The sequence below is a fragment of the Equus przewalskii genome, chromosome X (genome assembly GCF_037783145.1).
Source record: "Equus przewalskii isolate Varuska chromosome X, EquPr2, whole genome shotgun sequence".
Lineage (NCBI taxonomy): Eukaryota > Metazoa > Chordata > Mammalia > Perissodactyla > Equidae > Equus > Equus przewalskii.
The window spans coordinates 54024198-54042876 of record NC_091863.1 but is presented as its reverse complement, the minus strand read 5'-3'; the positions used below and the strand labels follow the sequence as shown (position 1 = coordinate 54042876).

Below are 18679 nucleotides of genomic sequence, written 5' to 3'. Positions count from 1 at the left end.
TCCTGTTCGAGTTTGCTGCTTTGATTTAAAATAGACATATCCTTAGAGTTATTGACATCGGCTACAATGCAGACGTACAGCCTGGGTTGACTGGTCAAATGAGCTCATGTTATCTCTGTTACAAAATTTATCAGCAAAACCAATAACTCAGTATAATAGCTGATTTTGTTTAATGTCTCATGAGATTTTTACAGACGATCTAAATGTAATTGTTGAGAACAGGTAAACTAGGAGTAAAAAGATAAAGGTTTTGGAGAAACTTTTTAACAATAATTATGTATTATGATGTACGTACTTAACTTCAGATGATGGTTAACTGCTTTGATGTCACATGAAGTTTTTAAGAGTAATTAAAATGTAATTGTTAAAACTGGGTAAGAGTTTTTAAGTACAATAATTATGTTTTATGGTATATATACTTAAAAAACAGCTTCCAAAATCTTTTTGGAAACAAACTTTATAGCTTTACTAAGTTAAGTTAAATGACAAAACCTATTGAATATCTGGGTCACTTTTGGATAGGATGGAACATTGAAACATTATTGCTGAACATGTCTAAGTTTATCTACTTTGGGCTTCCTTTTACAGAAAAACTGAAAGGTGTTTGGGCCTATTAATAAACACACCTTGTGTTTTATTACTATAAAGTAACATGGTTCTAAAAATTATAAAAAGTATTTGTAAATTTGCCAAGCCACAGAATGCTAATGTAAAGAAAAGTTTATAACTGCTTACTTGGTTTTTACTTGTAAATTAAGGTTTCTAATGGTTAAGGATTCTAATTATTATATTAATTAAAGTTACTAAAAATTAATAAGGAAAAAATCTTTATATTCAAGGAAAGTAAAATGCATGTTTTCAGTAAAAAGGTATAAAAGGTAAAAGTATTTTTGCTTGTTGGGTTAAGAAAAGATAAATTTGTCCTAAAGTACTGGGACAAATTCTGAATGTAAAAAAAGTAAGTGACAAAAGATTTATAAAAGTAAAACCCTGAAGAGTTTTATGTATGACCAAGTTGGTTGAGATTAAAAAAAAATTTAATTAGGTAAATAAATTTAAATGCCAAAAGTAAACTGGTACAAAATTAAATCTGTTTCTTACAAAAAAGATAATTTTCTTAAACTTTTAGTCTGCTCTTGGTAAAAAAAAAAAAAGATTATAAAAGGTTTTTTCTTTGAGTAGTCTACCAGAAGGATAAGGATTTTACGTTTTATCAAAATAAATTTCCTATATATTTTTTTAAAGATTTTATTCTTTTCCTTTTTCTCCCCAAGGCCCCCCAGTACATAGTTGTATATTCTTTGTTGTGGGTCCTTCTAGTTGTGGCATGTGGGACGCTGCCTCAGCGTGGTTTGATGAGCGGTGCCATGTCCGCGCCCAGGATTCAAACCAACAAAACACTGAGCCACCTGCAGCGGAGCGTGCGAACTTAACCACTTGGCCACGGGGCCAGCCTTCCTATAGTGTTTTTATCAGGTCTTTAATCACAGATGCTAAGGTTCTTCTTACAGCTATTTAATTCTCTACATTTGCCTAAAATTCTTTAACTGTCACCATGGTTAAAGGGATGATTAAACATTGCTTCATGGGGACCTATGATATTATATGGGTAAATGTTATCGATATAAATGTTTGAAAAATTATATAACATTACTAAAATTCTGATCCATCCTGATTGTCAGCCATAATTCTGGTTATTATATCAAAATGTTGTATATCATAGAAATAGTCAAATGTCTTTGTCAATTGCCATTTTTAAGTCTTTGTTATTTATGGATAGTTGTTGTTTTACTCTGATGTTTTTACTAATATGTTTTATGTTCAAAAGAATTCGTGAAAAGGACTCTGGTGCTTACTCTAGAATACAGGTTTCTAATAAACGTTCAGATTGTAAAACTAAACTGGGTAAGAAATTACAGAACTCTAACAGAAAACCTGATGACTTCATGAAATTGCTAACAAGATTAAGGTCAAGAATCGATTACACAGGACTGAATGAATTGATGAGGATGATTATAATTTTTATAACTTTTGTTTAAAATATTGCTGATTTTTTTTGTTTTGTGTTTTATTTTCTCAGATTTAAGGAAATCTTTTTCTTTTTTCTCTCATGCTAACTATGGCTTATAGTAACTTGATAAAATTATACATTTGTAAACAAAATTGAAACATTTATCTTTTTCTCCCTAGCTGATCCCTCCAGAATTTGGAAACTCTTGATGAGCATGTATTCTTATTTCCATGGCTATATGGCTATTTGCATAAATTCAATAAGAATCTGTTCTTCTTATAACAGGAAACAATTGGAAACACTGGTTATATTACCAAGGCTTTGACTGGAATGTCATGTTTGAGAAAAACATACACACTTGGATATGACAAGACAGCTTTTGAGGAATGAAGGTGGACTTTCTGGAATAAAGCCACTTGGCAATATTGGCCTGGTACCTTGCTTATGGGTTCCCAGAAACCTGGTAAGGTTGAGTAAAGAATGTCACTCCCTCTTACAGGTGCAAGGAACCCCAGGATATTTTGGGGACTTCAGAAGAGAGGAATTCACCCAAATCTGCAGGTATTGCAAGCATAATCTGATGGCAAGTTCTTGGTCTGGCTTTCCTGGCCTTGAGAGGACTTTAAAGTTCAACCTGAGATTCCTTAGAAGGTTCCAGCAAAGAAGATTTAAAAGAACCTATATGATCAGTTGCTATTCTTGCTGTACTTATGTAAATAATTGGGCCAAATCTATTAAAACTAAACATATTTTACAACCAGTTAGTCTTAATTTGGTTATGCTTGGTAAAATTGAGGGTGATTTTAGAGAGAAAAATTATGTTTCAATAAAAACTATAATATACATTCATGGATATTAGATTCTGGTTCCATTAATTGTCTTTGAAATTTTTATTTCATGTCTATAAACTGGACTGAATCCTAAATTCTTCTGGTCTCCTAAAAATATCTGAAATATGTGAAACAAATATTTGAAATAAATCTCCAAACTAACTTTTTCCATTTTTTCCCATCATTTTCATTTAAAATCATTGAAAACTGAACCTGCTCTTTTTCCTAAAAACTGAAGCTGGAGGACTTGATGTAAACTTAAGAGAGATTCATGCCTGCTCCTGCGTAAGCCACTCAGAAAGCTACCTGAGTGCCCAATGACACCATCAGAGACATTTTAAACCGCAAAAGATGCTTTGACCCTGACTTCTATGAATCTTGATTGGCTGTCCCCTGGGCTCAGAAACTGATTTATAATTTGCTCCAAACATTAACCTTGTTTTTTCTTTTTGTTTCTCTAGAAATACTTCTTATTAAATACCTGGTTACTTACTTACATGATACAGGGCTAACTTTGGGAACATATCTGCATCACCACCTTATTAAAAGACTGGTTCAACTAGATAAAACAACCTACTCCCCAATTCAGCAGGAAGTAGCTGGAACATAAAGTAGGGGGGAATTGAAGCCAGCCCTGATATCAGTTCCCCTACATTAAACCCAGCATATATGCAGTTAAAACCAAAAGCACTCTTTTCCTGCTTACTCCCTGGCTCCCTGGCTCCAAAATCCACTATTTGCCATGGACGCAAACAGCCAAGGTTGCCCACCTGGGTTCCATATCACCTCCTCTTCCTCCCTACAAACATTGTCCCAAGGCCAAACACAGGCTGGTGGAAAAGCTCTGATCAGCAAGGCCACTGACTCCCCCCTCTTTCGGGGAGACGAGATGAAACAAGACAAATTTGCAGGATCACTCTCATCTCCCAGCTGATGTCATCTGAAATAAAAATGCTTTCCATGCCATAAGCCGGGTGTTCCAGTTTTTATTTGGCCCCTCTTGTGTGGCAGGTAAAGAACCTATGTTTGGTGGTGGTAACAGTCTCTTACGAACCTAACTCCTACCTATGCTTCAAGGTTCAGTGAAAATATCATTCCCTAACACTCTTTACCCTGCATTATCCTCTGCGTTCCCAAGGTACATTACACATACTTTTGGGAGAGCACCTATCAGGGAGTTAGTTTGTGAGTGTGGACCCCATCTCTACACTCAGCTTCTAGTGCAATGCTTGGTGTACAGTAAGCTTTTGGTATATATATTTGGAATAGTCAGCATACTCACATGATTCAAAGTTCAAAAGGGATTATGGGGAATTCAGTGAAAAGTCTCCTTCCCTCTCCCGGCCTCCAACAACTCAACACCCCTCCCCCTCCAGGGATATTTTATGTGCACACAAGCAACTAAGGTAATTTACTTTGTTAAATGGATACAGGAACAAACAGTAAAAACCTGGAAAGATTCCAAATGTTCAAAATCTGGGACTGGCTAAGTAAGCTATTATATAACAACATTATAGACTAATGTGCAGTCATTAAAAGTCATTACAATTATTGTAAGGCAGACTCTGCCGTATATGGTATGTTAAGCTTTAAAAGCAAAGAATAAAGCAGACCTCTCCATTGAATACACTTTGTAAAAATGTGGTCTCTTCAGTGCTAGGGTGAGAGGAGGTCTGAGAGAGAAATGATTGTTGCTTTAAGGTGAAGGGATTTTGGGTTTTCTTTTACGTAAAGCTGTTTGAATATGAAAAGAAAGAGGCTGGCTGATCGTGAATCTGCCTGATGAACAAGCGTGATTCACGATGGGACTCATTCACTCAGCCAATTCATTCTGCAAACATTGAATGCTTGCTTTGTCAGGAGGAAAAATCCAGAAACAATGCTGAGCTTCTCAGGATGAGCACTATGTAGGTGATGGGAATCTGAAAAGCTCTGATGGAGCCAGAGGGGTGGGGACTGTGATGAGTTCCTTTCAAGACTGTTGAATTTGAGTTTTATTTGTTTACCAAGAGAGGCTGTGTGGTAGAGGGGAGGCTACAGGTCTGGGAGCTCAGCGAGAAGGTCAGGGCTAGCGCTGGCCCGCAGGGCAGTTGGCCAGGGCAGCCGGAGATGGGCTGGGCTGGAGTTCACCCAGGGAGAAGGTGGACAAGGAAAGAGAAGACGGATTACATGAGGCTGGTGAGAAGGCTTTCTGCCAATCTCTCAATGCCTGAACCAGGGCCCAGGGCAGCATGGTAGCAGAGGCGGTGTCTGTTGCTGAGTGTTGAAGGGCCTCAGAGTTCAGGCAGAAAACTTTCCTCCCAGCCTCCGGCCTCCAAGGCTCATGCACCCATCGCCTGGGTCTGGTCTTACTTGTCCAGAAAGGCCTGATGGACCAACGGAGTCTTTGTCTGGCTTAGAAAATATGTAGGAACCCGAGTGAGAGACTGGAGTAGAGGGTTTAAAGGGTCTACTTGAATGAAGATCGACTAGGGATGAAAGGGGAGAGCAAGTGGGCCTGGCATTAGGAGCAGGGATGCTCCCCTGCAGTTTGAGGGATGTAGGGCCCCAGGAAGGGGATGTTTCCGAGTGAGTGTTTTCCCCTAGTGAGCAGGGCTCAGACATGCCCCCAAAGGGCCCGGCAGGCAAAGCTGGTGGAATTGTTACTCAAAACTTGGACAGAGAAAGAGGCGTGGCTATCCCCAGAGCAGCATGCCACCAGGGTGTATTGCCCAGTTGGTATGTCCTCTGTGCTTTGTACTTCCTAGAGAGGCAGTGGACTGGAAGGGCGTGGCTGTAGAGTCAGGCCGACCTGGAATCCAGGCTCAGCTCCACCACTTAGGGCTGAGTAACCTTTGAGCAATCACTTCTTTGAGCCTGAGTTTCCTCATTTACAAATTGAGGCTATAATAATATCTAACTTGGGCTGTGTTGTGAGGATTAGAAATGATGTAAAGCTCCTAGTATATAGTAGGTGCTCAATACATGGCAGCTATTATTTTTATTTGTGCAACCACACAGCAATAGGCTGCCCTAAGTTATTGCTGAGTTGTATTCTCTTTGAGGGATTTATTGCCAGTTGGGACAAGAAGCTGAAATCTAAGACTTTGTTCACCATCCTTTCACATACATTTGTCAAAGGTGGCCTGGCAGGTCACCTGGGTCACTTGTAAACATGTAAAAACCAGTTCTCAGTTTCCACTGCATGTAACAATTCTCTCCTTTGCTGTTCATCTCAGCACACAAACAAAAAGCGTTTCGCAAACCTTTTTGCTGATGGTGATATACAGAAGATAGATTGAGAAAGTATTAGAGGGGCAGGGGTTAAACAAACTTGTGAAACACTGACTAAAAGCAAATGCATCCCCTTCTCTGTCTCCCTAGCTTACCAACAGCCTACTACTCTTACTCCCCACTCTTGTGCTGTGTTTTATAACTGTTCAAAGTGCTTCCACATATTTGATTTCATTTGCTCCTCACTCTGGCCTGTGAGGTTAGTAGGGCAGATGTTGTGTCTGCTTCTGGGAGGGGCTAAGATGACGACAGAGCTGGGATTAGAACCCACGTCTTTTTGTTACGGAACATGAGTAAACTGTGTCAGGTTAAGCTGTACCTTGGACAAATGGGTTAAAAGTATTCTGTGAGGCAATGATGTGCAGGTGTTGGAGAGCTGTTTTGCAAGGAGACAATGGTACCAATACCATGGTGCTGTAGGATGTCCAACAGAGATGGGTGCACTGTGTCTGTTATGCTGATGAGCAAACTGGAGGCCCAGAGTCCGCAGAGGAGGACTTGGAGTTTGAATGACAGAGAGAGAGAGATTTAGTTTCAAAAGTTTCTCCCTTTTCAAGTTGTTTTAAATGCCAGCAGTGACACGGGTGACCTGGCCCAGGGTCACCCAGCTAGGGAGTGGCAGAGCCTCTTGAATTGAGAATCTAACTCAGGACTCTTAACTCCAACTTCTTGGGCTTGAAATCAGCTCATTCAATCCCCTGCCCTTTGTTGAGAGGGACAAGAGTGGGAAGGGCAAATTATCGCATAAAGGCGGTATAAGAAATAGTGCTCGGTATTCACCTTTTCCAAATCTAATTGGCCTCCACGTAAGAGCTATTGAAGGCAAATATTTTGACTACAATGATATGTTTGCACGTTCTGCTTATTAGCTGTGACTGAAGTCACTCATTTCATTTCCCCAAGCCAGTTTCCTTCTCTGTAAAACGAAGACATCATCTCCTGCCTGACAGGTGGTGAGGATGAAATAAGCAGCATTACGTGAAGGAATTTTGTAAACTATGAAGCTGTATTATTATGTGTTGAAAGCTTTGAGTCCTCACTTACTGGAGTCCACCAAACCCAGCTCACTCTAGGACCCTGAGAGGCCTGGACCTGGTGGGGGTAGAAAAGCTGGTTTTCTTTTGGTTTCTCTGGCAGTCAGGCCAGGAGTCAGGAGAGGAAAATGGAGGAAGATGGGTTTGCTCACCATCTGTCTTCTCATTGCCCAGCTGAGGAGGAAATGGTGGGGGAGCTGGCATAACCTTTTCTTTGGTGAGTCAGCTAAGAAGGAATTTCTAGAGCTCCAATGATGTGTAAGCAGTGGTTTGGGTTTGGATTTTTGAAGCTGCTTCCTTTTTTTCAGCAGCTTTAAGATACATAACTAAAAGCACAAGCAATTGGGAAGCACATGGAAAATGACAGAAGCACAGCGTCTCACTAGTGTGAACTTGAGGAAATCAGCTTGTCTGGGCCTGTTTTCCCATCTGTGAAATGGGGACAATGCTGCCTATGTTGCAGAGTCATTATATTAATAGAACGTGCAAGTGCTGGGTCCAGCACCTGGCACGGAACAGAGACCCAATACGTGTCCATTTCCTTTCCCTTCCTAGTGGACAGTCTGCAGTCATTGAGTTCAGATGAAAAGAAATCACTTACTCTTCAGTTGCTTGAGTCTATCATAACGGCTGCCACTATTCGTTTAATTGTCACACCACCACCACGAGCCAGCACACCTACAGACATTGAGGAAACAGAAAAGCAATTCAGAGTTCTACTGCCCAAGGTCACAGAGCTTGCGATTTTTAAAGCCAGAATTCAAACCCACATTGTCTGGTTTGCCTCCTAGATATCAGAATGTGTGAGGAGGCTTAATCAGGCTGGATCTTCTGGAAGGCCCATCTTTAAATAGACTCAGACCAAGGGGTTAGCTCCATCCTGGCCCATTTTGATAATGAACTCAGGGTGGAGTTTTAAGGGCAGAAAATAGGCCACTGCTAGAGGCAGTCTGGCAATAATTAGAAGAGAGCTAAAAATGAATGGGTGCTTCCCAAATCCTCGGGGAATTTAATCTGTGCTTTACCAGTTTCAGGGGCTTCTGTTGTGGAGGTGAGATGAGTCCTTTATTAAGCATTACACAAATATATTATTGGTAGTCTTCTGTCATCTCCCACTAAACACAACCTCTTAATCATCACCCGACAGCCCTCCACTTACCATCCTATAAACAAGAGGGAACCGAGTCTCCTTTTCAAACCCCTCCACTAAACTAGACTACAGAAGCTAGAATAGGAAGGCTGCGTCATCTTCCTGTTAAAAGAAAACCTAAGTGTACCAAAGCCATATAGAACAAAAGTATGTTTTCTATACAGACCATTTGTTTCAACACATGGCTGCTTTTTCAGAGTATCAACCCAAGAGCTGAGGACATGTCTTCTCTCTACTGCAGAAAGTAGGTAACTTCCAGTGCCATCTGTGCCCTCCTCCTCCTCCTCCACACTCAGTTCTCAGCATGACTGCAGGCACCTTACTAACCAGCAAAGTGACCTCATGGCACATTTACCACATCGGACTGTGCCAGGTATGACACAGCACAGGCATGGAGGGCCAAAATGCTCTTAGGGCGAGCCATTTAAGAGCTAGGCTACAGCCTGAGCTGCTCTTGCCCCTAAGGGTTATGGCAAATAATTCCATGAGTAGAGGCCGTGGCCTCAGACTCATACACAGGATGGCTCTCATAGCGCTGTGGGGGATCAGAATTTGCACCCCAAAATGTGTCTCTTTGGCTTGGTTGTTTTTAAGAACAAAAGACTCTGCAGGAAACTTTGACCTTCCCTCTAACTGCCTAAAAGAATTTAAGATAAAGGGCCTGTTCCAGGAAGGAGCTAATAGCATAAGATAACTATAGTATAATGTAAACTAGGTGTGGTAGACAGGAAGGCAGTAGCAAGCCTATTTATAGCAAAGTTCTCTCTCTCTCTCTCTCTCTCTCTCTCTCTCTCTCTCTCTCTCTCTCGGGTCCAATTGCCCACAGATGGCTCAGCAAACATTTGTTTACCAAACATTTGCTTTTCCATCTCTGTGTGAATTGTCTTCCTCCCTTTTGAAGTCCCAAACCACCCATCCCCAACATCCTCCTTTGTCTTTAGCTGAAGATGGTATCTAAGGTGGTGGCTTTGGCCATTCTGGCAAGTTACTCAGTTTTCCTGAGTTTCTCCCATGTAGACGTGTTATTAAACTTCATTGTCTCCTGTTATTCTGTCTCATAACAATTTAATTCTGAGGCCAGCCAGAAGGACCTAGAGGGGAGAGGAATAGTTCTTCCTCCCCCACAGCACCTTACCTGCTTCTCTCATTTCTCCTGGCCAAGGCATTAAGTCTAGGTAGACAGGGTTGTTATGGTCCATTCATGTACAGCTATAATTCCTAAAAATAGTGCTGTGTGGCAGGGAAAGTCCTGGCTTTTGTGCTCACCCCCGTAAAGCAGAGTGTTGAATTATTTCACAGTGCTGGGGTAGGAAGGAGAAAGCTCCAGCTGGTCTGGGCAGCTGTAATGTTGGGAAATTCACTGCCCAGACCAAAGGGAGATGACCAAGATCTCTCCATAAACCCAGGGACACACGGCTGACTTCCCCCCCACAAAAAAAGAAGCTCATAGCCATATTTCTGCACAGGCTCATGTAATAGAATGGACGTTTATTATTTTTTAATGAGAATTCATACAGTCATTGATTATACAAAGCCATTTCTCAGTACTTTTCTTTCCACTTAAGAAAATGGAATACACCATGATGAGGATGATAATGCCAAAACAAGACTGCTGGCTCATCATCTAGGATACAAATACACATTTAATTCTCTGACACTTTATTGAATGAAAAGCATGATTAAGCATCTAGGTTTTTGTTGCACACAGCTGAAGCAGGAGCCCAGGGAGGGGAAGACCACAGAGCCTTCCTTGGCAGGGAAGCTGGTGTGCCACTATCATCGCATCTTGTTGTGGGACAACTAACCCATGTTCTGTCGGTTGCCATAGCCCCTAGGGTGGGTGTCCTTCCAGTCATCCCACTCCCGAGCTCTGTAGAGGGTTCCGTCATCATCCTCTTCCTCCTTTTGTTCCTGATCTTTCTGGTGCTGAGCTGCTCTTTTGAACGCTGACAAAGTGGAAAAGTGAGAAAGCCGGGGTGAGAAACTGAGGGAATGTCTGGGGCCTCAGCTCCACTCTGAGCACAACCACATAAAATGGGGACAAGGAATCTAGCTGCCCACCCTGGGGCCAGCAGAAGTGGGGACAGTACTTATATTCCTTAACAGATGACATGTCAAATAACAGGAAGAAAGGATGCTGAGTGGTTTTCACAAGAAGACAAAAACATGAAAGTTGTCCCTCAGAATGAATTCTATTTTGAGAAAGAATTCTTGCTAAAATGGCCAACATCCCCACCCCAAACAAAAAACAAAAACAACCAACCAACCAACCAACCCACCCCGAGCAAAGCAAAAACACTAATGTAAAAAATATTTAGGATTCTATGATTTGTGATATGCCAGGGAGGTGGGACTACAGGTGACTTTTTCTCCTCCATCCCTTTCCTTCATTATAGTTATACAATTTTCTGTGTGTGTAAAATTGGAAAACACGGGGCAGTGGAACTTACTGGAAAAGAATATCTGTGTTATTTTGTATGTGTTTGGAACAGGGTCTGAGGTCCAAATGGCATTTGTCATGCAGTGTACACCCAGAAGAAATTAAACCAACTGCTCTCTCTCTTTTGCATTAACTTTTTTCCTTTGCAAGGTAAAGGAGCGTTTCCTGGCTACCCTGAGTTTGCCCGTGAGAAGTATTCTCATTACTATGATGAAGAATGAAATACGTGGGGATCTGATCTAACAACTTGGGAGTCTTGTGTTCTCCTGTTTTTTTAACCCTGTATTGTAAAATACAAGACACTAGAAATCACACAAAAATATATGTAACAAGTTTTTATAAGAAGGCTATACCTTCATAGCCTCCACTTGGGTCAAGAAATACATCTTGTACCCATCTCAAAAGCCTCTCCAGGAGCATCTTCCAAATCATGACTCCCCCCTGCCCCCAAAGGTAACCACTATACCACCTTTCATCGTAATAATTTCCTGGAGTTTATCATAGCTTTATTACCCAAGTGTGCACCCCTAGACACTAGGGCTGTCCATCTGTATGTTCATTTGTTGCTCAATGATTTTTAGTACAGAGTTCTGCAACCATCACCACAATCCAATTAAAAAAACTTCTATCACCCCAAGAAGGTCCCTCGTGCCCATTTATAGTTAACCCCCATTCCTTCTCTGCCTCCAGCCCTGGCAACCACGAATCCACCTTCTGTCTCTACAGATTTGCCTCTTCTGGACATTTCCTATAAACCGAACCAAGCAGTATGTGGTCTTTGGTGTCTGACTTCTTTCATTTAGCACAATGTTTTTAAGGTTAGTTTTGCCCATTTAAAAATATTTTGATATCTTTTGAATCTACATGTTCCTCTTCCCTCTCTCTCTTTCCTTACAAGTTATCTACTGAAGTAGCTGGGGCATTTGACCTGAGAGCTTCCCCAAATCTGGATTTTGCTGATTGCATAGTCATGATGTAGTCCAACTGTTCTTCCGTATTTCCGCAGACTGGCAAGCGGACACAGAGGCTGCATCTGACTCAGAGGTCATCTCTTCGGCATGATTCTAGGTGGTGCTGTGTTCTCTCGTCAGGTGACACATAACATCTGTGTCTCATGTGTGGTGATGCTAGCCGCTGTTGATGCTGAATGCCTAGATTCAATAATTTTCTAGGGCTTCCAGGAAGGTCATACCCTTAATTTTAACATTCTTTTTTATTAACTAGAATGCTTTTATAAAGAGAGGCTTCCCTTCATCTACTACTATTTAGTTACCCGGGAAAAAAACAAGATAAATACTCGATTCTTTTACTTTATGTACTACTTAAGATAATAAATTGGTTTGTTATCATCCTCTGAAATGGAACAATTCTTGTTTTTAAATATAATTATGTACTCATGGATTTAAACATATTTGATGGGCTTCAACCAACTGCAATGATTTCTAAAAATATATTCAAATGAACTTTTAAATTTTAGAATAGTTTTAGGTTTACAGAGAAATTGAGAAGATAGTATAGAGAGTTCCTATACATCCGTACCCAATTTCCCTGATTTTTAATATCTTACATTACTATGGGTTATGTGTCACAAGAAACGAGAAACGAACCAATACTGCTGTGTTACTAACAACTAAAGTACATACTTCATTTAGCCTAGGTTTGACCTAATGTCCTTTTTCGGTTCCAGGATCCCATCCAGAAGACCACATTACATTTAGTCCTGTCTCCTTAGTCCCCTCTTGGCTGTAACAATTTCTCAGACTTTCCTTGTTTTTATGACCTGAACAGTTTTGAGGAGTACTCCTCAGGTATTTTGCAAAATGTCCCTCAATTTGGGGTTGCCTGATGCTTTTCTCATAGTTTGACTGGGGTTATGGGTCTTGGAGGAGAATACTGCAGAGGCGAAGGGCCCTTCTCTCCACATCAAATCAAGGCTACACAGCATCACCATGACTTACCGCTGCTGCTGTTTTACCCAGAATCACCCGACTAAGGCAGAGGTTTTGCCAGGTTCCCAGCTGCCAAGGCCCGCCTCCTGCACCCTCCACACCACAGTCTCTGGCGGAAAGTCACTAGACACAGCCCGCACCTCAGGGGGGAGGAGCTATGCTCCCGCTCCTTGAGACAGGAGTACATACACAAATTATTTGGAATTTTTCTGTAGGGGAGATTTGTCTCTCCTCCCCCATTCATTTATTTAATCATTTCTTTCTATCACTAGAGACTCATGGGTATTTATCTTATTCTTGGTGTTATATTCAATACTGTTATTTTCCTGCTCAAATTCTTCCAGTTTTGGCCAGTGAGAGTTCTTTCAGCTGGACTTTGTGTCCAATTAACATAGCTCAATTGTTTTTTCTTGAGTGCTTCTTTATTTTCTAGTACTACAAGACACTTCAGGCACATCTTATATATTCCCTGCCCCAGCTCTAGAATCAGCCATTTCTCTAAGGAGCCCTGGTTCCTTTAAGTGGAGAATGGTATTAGAAACCAAGATTTGGGCACTGGATGTGCTCACTGCTATTGGCAATTATCCTTTTTGAAGCCAAACTGTCTCTGACCAGTGGAAACATCTTCGAAGTGGCTTCTGAGTCTTTTTGATATGACCTTAGTAGTCTTTGAAGGCTTCTTCCCTACTTCTTATGACAAAATGTTCCAAGCTCACCTGGTACATTTCCTGCCCCACACTTAGAATTAGCTGTTTCTCTAAGACATCCTAATTTCCTTTAATGGGAACGGTATTTCAAGACCACAATCTGGATTACTAGGCGTGTTCACTACTACTGGGCTAGTCATTATTTCTAAGCCCTTTCACCCCTAAAGCAAAGGGGGTGTGTGCGTGTGTTTACTTTTAAATAAAATTTCTCATTGAGTTCATATTCAGGACTACAGGGTCGTTTTACTTCTAACTTAAACTCTTTTGAATTACACCTGTATTCTTCCACACTAAAAGTCTTAGTTCTCAAAGACAGAGGATGACAGGATTCAAATGTCTTATAATTACTCACTTACACTATCTCACATTACACACAGTCTTGGAATAACACTAATAGCGCCAGCAATATGATTATTGGTAGCAGTTCCTTTCTTGCATATGCTTTTCCCATTTCTCCATTTTGGAAAACAGTGGTGCTATATCGACGTTATCTGAACACCGAGCATATAGGCATTACATACTCTGCTCTCTCCCTTTTAACCCTCGTTTAGTCTTAGGTCTAAATAACTATATATTTAAGGCTTGCTACCAGTCCTTCTGTCAATGTCTCTCATCATTTTGGTTGTCTGAAGCTCGTTCTCTAGCAAATTCCTTAGGAAAGCATCATGGGAACAATATTTCCTGAGTTCCTGCATGTTGATAAATGGCTATATCCTTCATACTTAAAAGTCAGTTTTACCAGATATAATGTCCTTGGCTCATATTTTTTCCCCTTGAGAATCTTAAATACATGTTACTCCATTTTCTTCTGGCATAAAGTGTTGATGTCAAAAAGTTTGAGGGTGATCCAATTTTCTTTCCTTTATAAATCACCTGTGTTTGTCCAAATGTCCAAAGCATTTTTTTCCTTTTCTTTAAAGTATAGTAATTTTATTAGAATGTGTCTTGTTGTTGGTCATTATTAGTCAAAATTCTCAGGTCCACAGTGTGCCTTCTCAAATCAAATCTTTTTTTTTGTTCCAGGAAAGTTTCCCTAACATTAATTTTTAGCTTTTATTCTTTTTCCTTGCTTTGGTTTTCTTCTTCAGATAATCCTATTATCCATATGCCAGGTCTTCTTTGCTATCTTTTATATTTGACACTTTTTTTTTTAAAGACTGGCACCTGAGCTAACATCTGTTGCCAATCTTTTTTCTTCTTCTTCTTCTTCTCCTTCTCCCTAAAGCCCCCCAGTACATAATTGTATGTTCTAATTTGTAGGTCCTTCTGGTTGTGCCATGTGGGATGCGGCCTCAGCATGGCCTGATGAACAGTGCCACGTCCATGCCCAGGATCCAAACTTGGGAAACCCCGGGTCGCCGAGGTGGAGTGCGCGAAGTTAACCACTTGGCCATGTGGCCAGCCCCCATTTGTCACTGTTTCTTGAATCCTGTTTAAATTTCTTTTCGATTTAAAACATGTTCCTTTGTTACCTTATTAAAACGTTTTCTGTTGCGTTCACTCATCCTTTTCTTCCAGCTTAGCCTTCATTTCTGAAATGATTCTTTATTTTCCCCAAGTTGTCACACATTTCTGAGTTTTTCTAATCCTGCTTTATATCGTTCTTCCATGTCTTATATAATTTTCTTAATGTCTTCCAATTCATTTTTAAACAGTACATTTTAGATTTGTGTTTTCTGAGTGTCTCTGGAATGCTTTTGATTCTTTCTTTCCCTGTATAATCACTTTGTGTGGGATTTGACCTTGATAATTTTCTGTTCATTTTGTTCGCAGCTTTATTGAGATATACTTCACACGCCATAAAATGTATGCATCGAAAGCGTACAGTTCAGTGAGTTTTCGTATATTCAGAGCTGTGCAAACATCACCACTAGCTGTTGTTCATTCTTACGTGTACTAAGTTTTCCTGAACTTTTAGAAAGTAGTATGGTTCAGAGTGGCTTTTCTAACTTCACAGAGGCTCCCTCTCTGCCGTTTTTATGTATGTGAAAGAAATAGAATGACTTGCTTGATTAGAGTCCTTGGTTCTGGCTCTCTCCCACTTTTATCTGGACCTTCTCTTTCCTTCATCTTTATTGTCCCTGTTCTGCTCAATTTCATATGCAGTTTCCTTTGTATGTAACTTGTTGTTTTTCTCTTGAGCTTTTAGGATTCCCTCATTCTCTTTAATTCTTGACATTTTAATTATAATACATCTGGGTGTGGGCGTCTTTGGGTTTATCTTGTTTGGTGCTCTCTGTGCTCCCTGTACCTGGATGTCTGTTCCGTTCCTTAGGTTAGGAAAGTTTTCAGCTGTTATTTCTTCAATTAGATTTTACACCTCTTTTCCTCTCTTTTCTCCTTCTGGGACACCTATAAAATGGATGTTGGTGTGCTTGATGTTGTCCCAGAGGTCCCTTAGAGTGTCCTGGTTCTTTTTCAGTCTTTTCTTTTCTGTTCAGTTTGGGTGGTTTCCTCTACTCTTTTGTCTAGCTCATTGATTCATTCTTCTGCATCCTCTACTCCGCCACTGAGTCCCTCTAGTAAATTTTTCATTTTATTACTGTATTCTTCAGTTCTGACTCATTCCTTTTTATATTTTCCAATTCTTTGTTGAAGTTCTCGGTGAATTCATCCATTCTTCTCCCAAGATCAGTGAGCATCCTTATGACTATTAGTTTGTACTCTTTATATAAGGTAGATTGTTTATCTGTTCCATTTGGTTCTTTTTCTGAGGATTTGTCCTGTTCCTTTATTTGGAACATATTCCTTTGTCTCTTCATTTTGCCTCTTTCTCTGTGCTTATATCTGTGTATTAGGTAGATAAGTTACATCTCCCGATCTTGGAGAGGTCGCCTTATGTAAGAGATGCCTTATGAGGCCCTGTCGTGTGCCTCCCTCTTGTCACTGGTTCCAAATGTTCCAGAAGTGTTCCCTGTGTGGGCTACGTGTGTCCTTCTGTTGTGGCAGGGTTGCTCCTGCTGCGGGTGCATGGGGAGGCTAAGGTGTCCCCCTGGCTGGCTGGTTGTAATGCTCAGCTGCATGTGGCTGCCATGATCCCTTCAGTCACTTTATCAGGTGTGGGGAGCCCCAGCACAGTTGGCTGCAAGGTCTAATAGCACATTCTTGCTGTAGTTTTCCTGTTAAGTGAGTAGGCCCCAATATGGCTGGTTGCTAGGCTCAGGGGCTTATAATTGCTGTAGGCCTCCAGCCTGTAAGGCTGTTGTCAGCTCTCTCAGGAGTGCAGTTGGGTGGGGACGGCCCCAAGCATATAAGCACCCAATTGTTTGACGTCCTATGGGTGTTTGAGAAGCCCAAGCATGCTGCAGCTGACAAGCCCCATCGCCCATAGGGCCACACACCCCATCAACACAGTCCTGCCCTGTGCACATGCCCCAACCCACTGGAGTGGACCTTCTTGCCCTGCTGCAGAGGCCCCACACACTCTGCCACCATAGGAGCGTTGTTCCTTTGTGCACGCCCCAACACCATTTATTAAAGAGACTTTCCTTGCTCCATTGAGTTCTTTGAGCTCTAGCTAGGGTGCTTGGAGTCTATCCTGTGCATGCATAGCTTAGGAGTGAGGTGGAGATTTGGGCAGGGTTTATATGGAGAATTAGGGCTCCTTCTCTGTGGTTCTCTCCTTTCTGGGATATCTTCTCTCACTTTTCACTTGCTATGGTCACCCTGAGCTCAGTTCTCTCATTCTTCAACAAATAAGACTGCAAGTTTCTATCCAAGTTTTACGTACCCTCACATCACAGCAACTGCAGCCTGCCTATAGGTGAAAAGCTATAAAAAACAGGAAACTCTTTCAAGTGACCACTCTTCTCTTTTCTGTGCTATAGTGGAAACAGCACTGGAACTAGGAATTTGAAGGCCTAAATTAAAATCTCAGCCTGGCCACTTTCTAGCTATGTTAACTTTGGGTAAGTCAATTCTCAGACACCATCCTCATCTTAAAATAAGGATAAGAATGTCTGCTTCATGGGGTTGTTAAAGAGGATCAAATGAGATAATATACGAGATAAAGAATTGAGGCTCAGAGGGGCTAGATGCTGTCCTATCTATTAAGTGGCAGGAGTAATTGGTTACCCCAGGTCTGTCCATCTTTTTCCGCTATACCGTATTGCTTCCATCTTTCTAACATCAACTCTTTCGACCTTTCCCTTCAGAAGATACCTCCAAGTACTTACTATGATCTAATTACCAAGTTGGGCACCAAGAATACAGGTCGTCAAAAGTCCCCGCCCTCAAGAAATTCCAAGTACCATTTCCTTTTAAATGTTGAATTCTCTCCAGTCTATGTCTGATTTTTTTGGTTCCTCTCTAGTGCCTTCTGGTAGTTGTTTTGTTATACTTTGTAAATTGTTATCTGTAGGAAGGGTTGGCCTGATACAACCTACTCTGCTATTATCATAAGCAGAACTGCTATCCATGGATTTTTGGTTTTACCATCTAGCTGCTCAGGCTGTTTTTATGCCATGATATTTGGAGAGATTCAGAAACTATGCTGATGCTGCCCCCATCCTCCCAGTATCATCTGCTATTTATTTTAATAATAAATAAAATACTGCCTAGAATCTTTCTATTACTCAAAATCTTTGTCCAGATTACTTCTGCTCCTAAAGGGCAACGATACTTGGTCTGAATTTAATTGCTGGGAGTAAGGAACCAGTAGTCTAAGTACTTTCCCCGTCCCCCTTCATACCTGGTGTTGTCTGGGCTATTCCCCGATCTGGTAATGCTCCGTATCTCCGATGCTGCTCATACCAGTCATTTACTGTCATAGTTGCCAGACTTGGATAACCAGCTCCAAATACTCTGCAAGAATCACACTGCATTTAGAAAACTAAACATAAGTAGCACTATTAAAAAGCCTCTTCTGTTTAGTGACAAAGCCTGTGTCTGTTTCATCCTTGCTCCCCTACCCAGCTATGTTCCACGGAGTTGGGCAAATTCCTGTGAGGACATGTAAAAAGAAGCATCCAGGAAGGGGCATTAAAGTCAAGAGCTTTCATGAGAAGATAAACAGCCCAGGATCATCTCCCAAGAAGCAAACCCAGAGGCCAATGCCCCACAGAGCAGTGATGATCCTGTGGAAGGGGTATTTACAATCGGTAGGTCTAAAAGGTACACAGAGGGAGGAGACTCTCCCGTGACCCTATGGAAAAGCATCACAAGAACTCAGAATTAAATCCTAGAAGAAGCAAACATGTCCTTTTGAGAACTGTAGTCAAAGGCAATAACAGGAAACAATTTTAAAGGATACAATTCTTCATTAGATTCCTTTTTTCTTTCTCTTT

At 41.1% G+C, this 18679-nt stretch overlaps 1 protein-coding gene across 7 annotated transcripts in view; it reads right to left on the bottom strand.

Moving 5' to 3' along the window:
* IGBP1 (immunoglobulin binding protein 1) overlaps positions 1 to 18679 on the bottom strand; it is a 48956-nt gene that overhangs the window by 17264 nt on the left and 13013 nt on the right. For 4 of the 7 annotated variants that reach the window (XR_011535852.1, XM_070603932.1, XM_070603931.1 and 1 more), the window contains 2 exons: positions 18085 to 18197; positions 9754 to 10244 (listed from right to left, as the gene is read on the bottom strand). Coding sequence is in view for 6 of the 7 variants with exons in the window: in XM_070603932.1 (XP_070460033.1) it covers positions 10099 to 10244; positions 18085 to 18197 (259 nt within the window). In the remaining variant the exon portion in view is untranslated. Of the gene's footprint in view, positions 1 to 7749; positions 7827 to 9753; positions 10245 to 18084; positions 18198 to 18679 lie in introns of those variants that run through there. The other 3 variants (XM_070603933.1, XM_070603930.1, XM_070603929.1) reach the window with 1 other exon arrangement.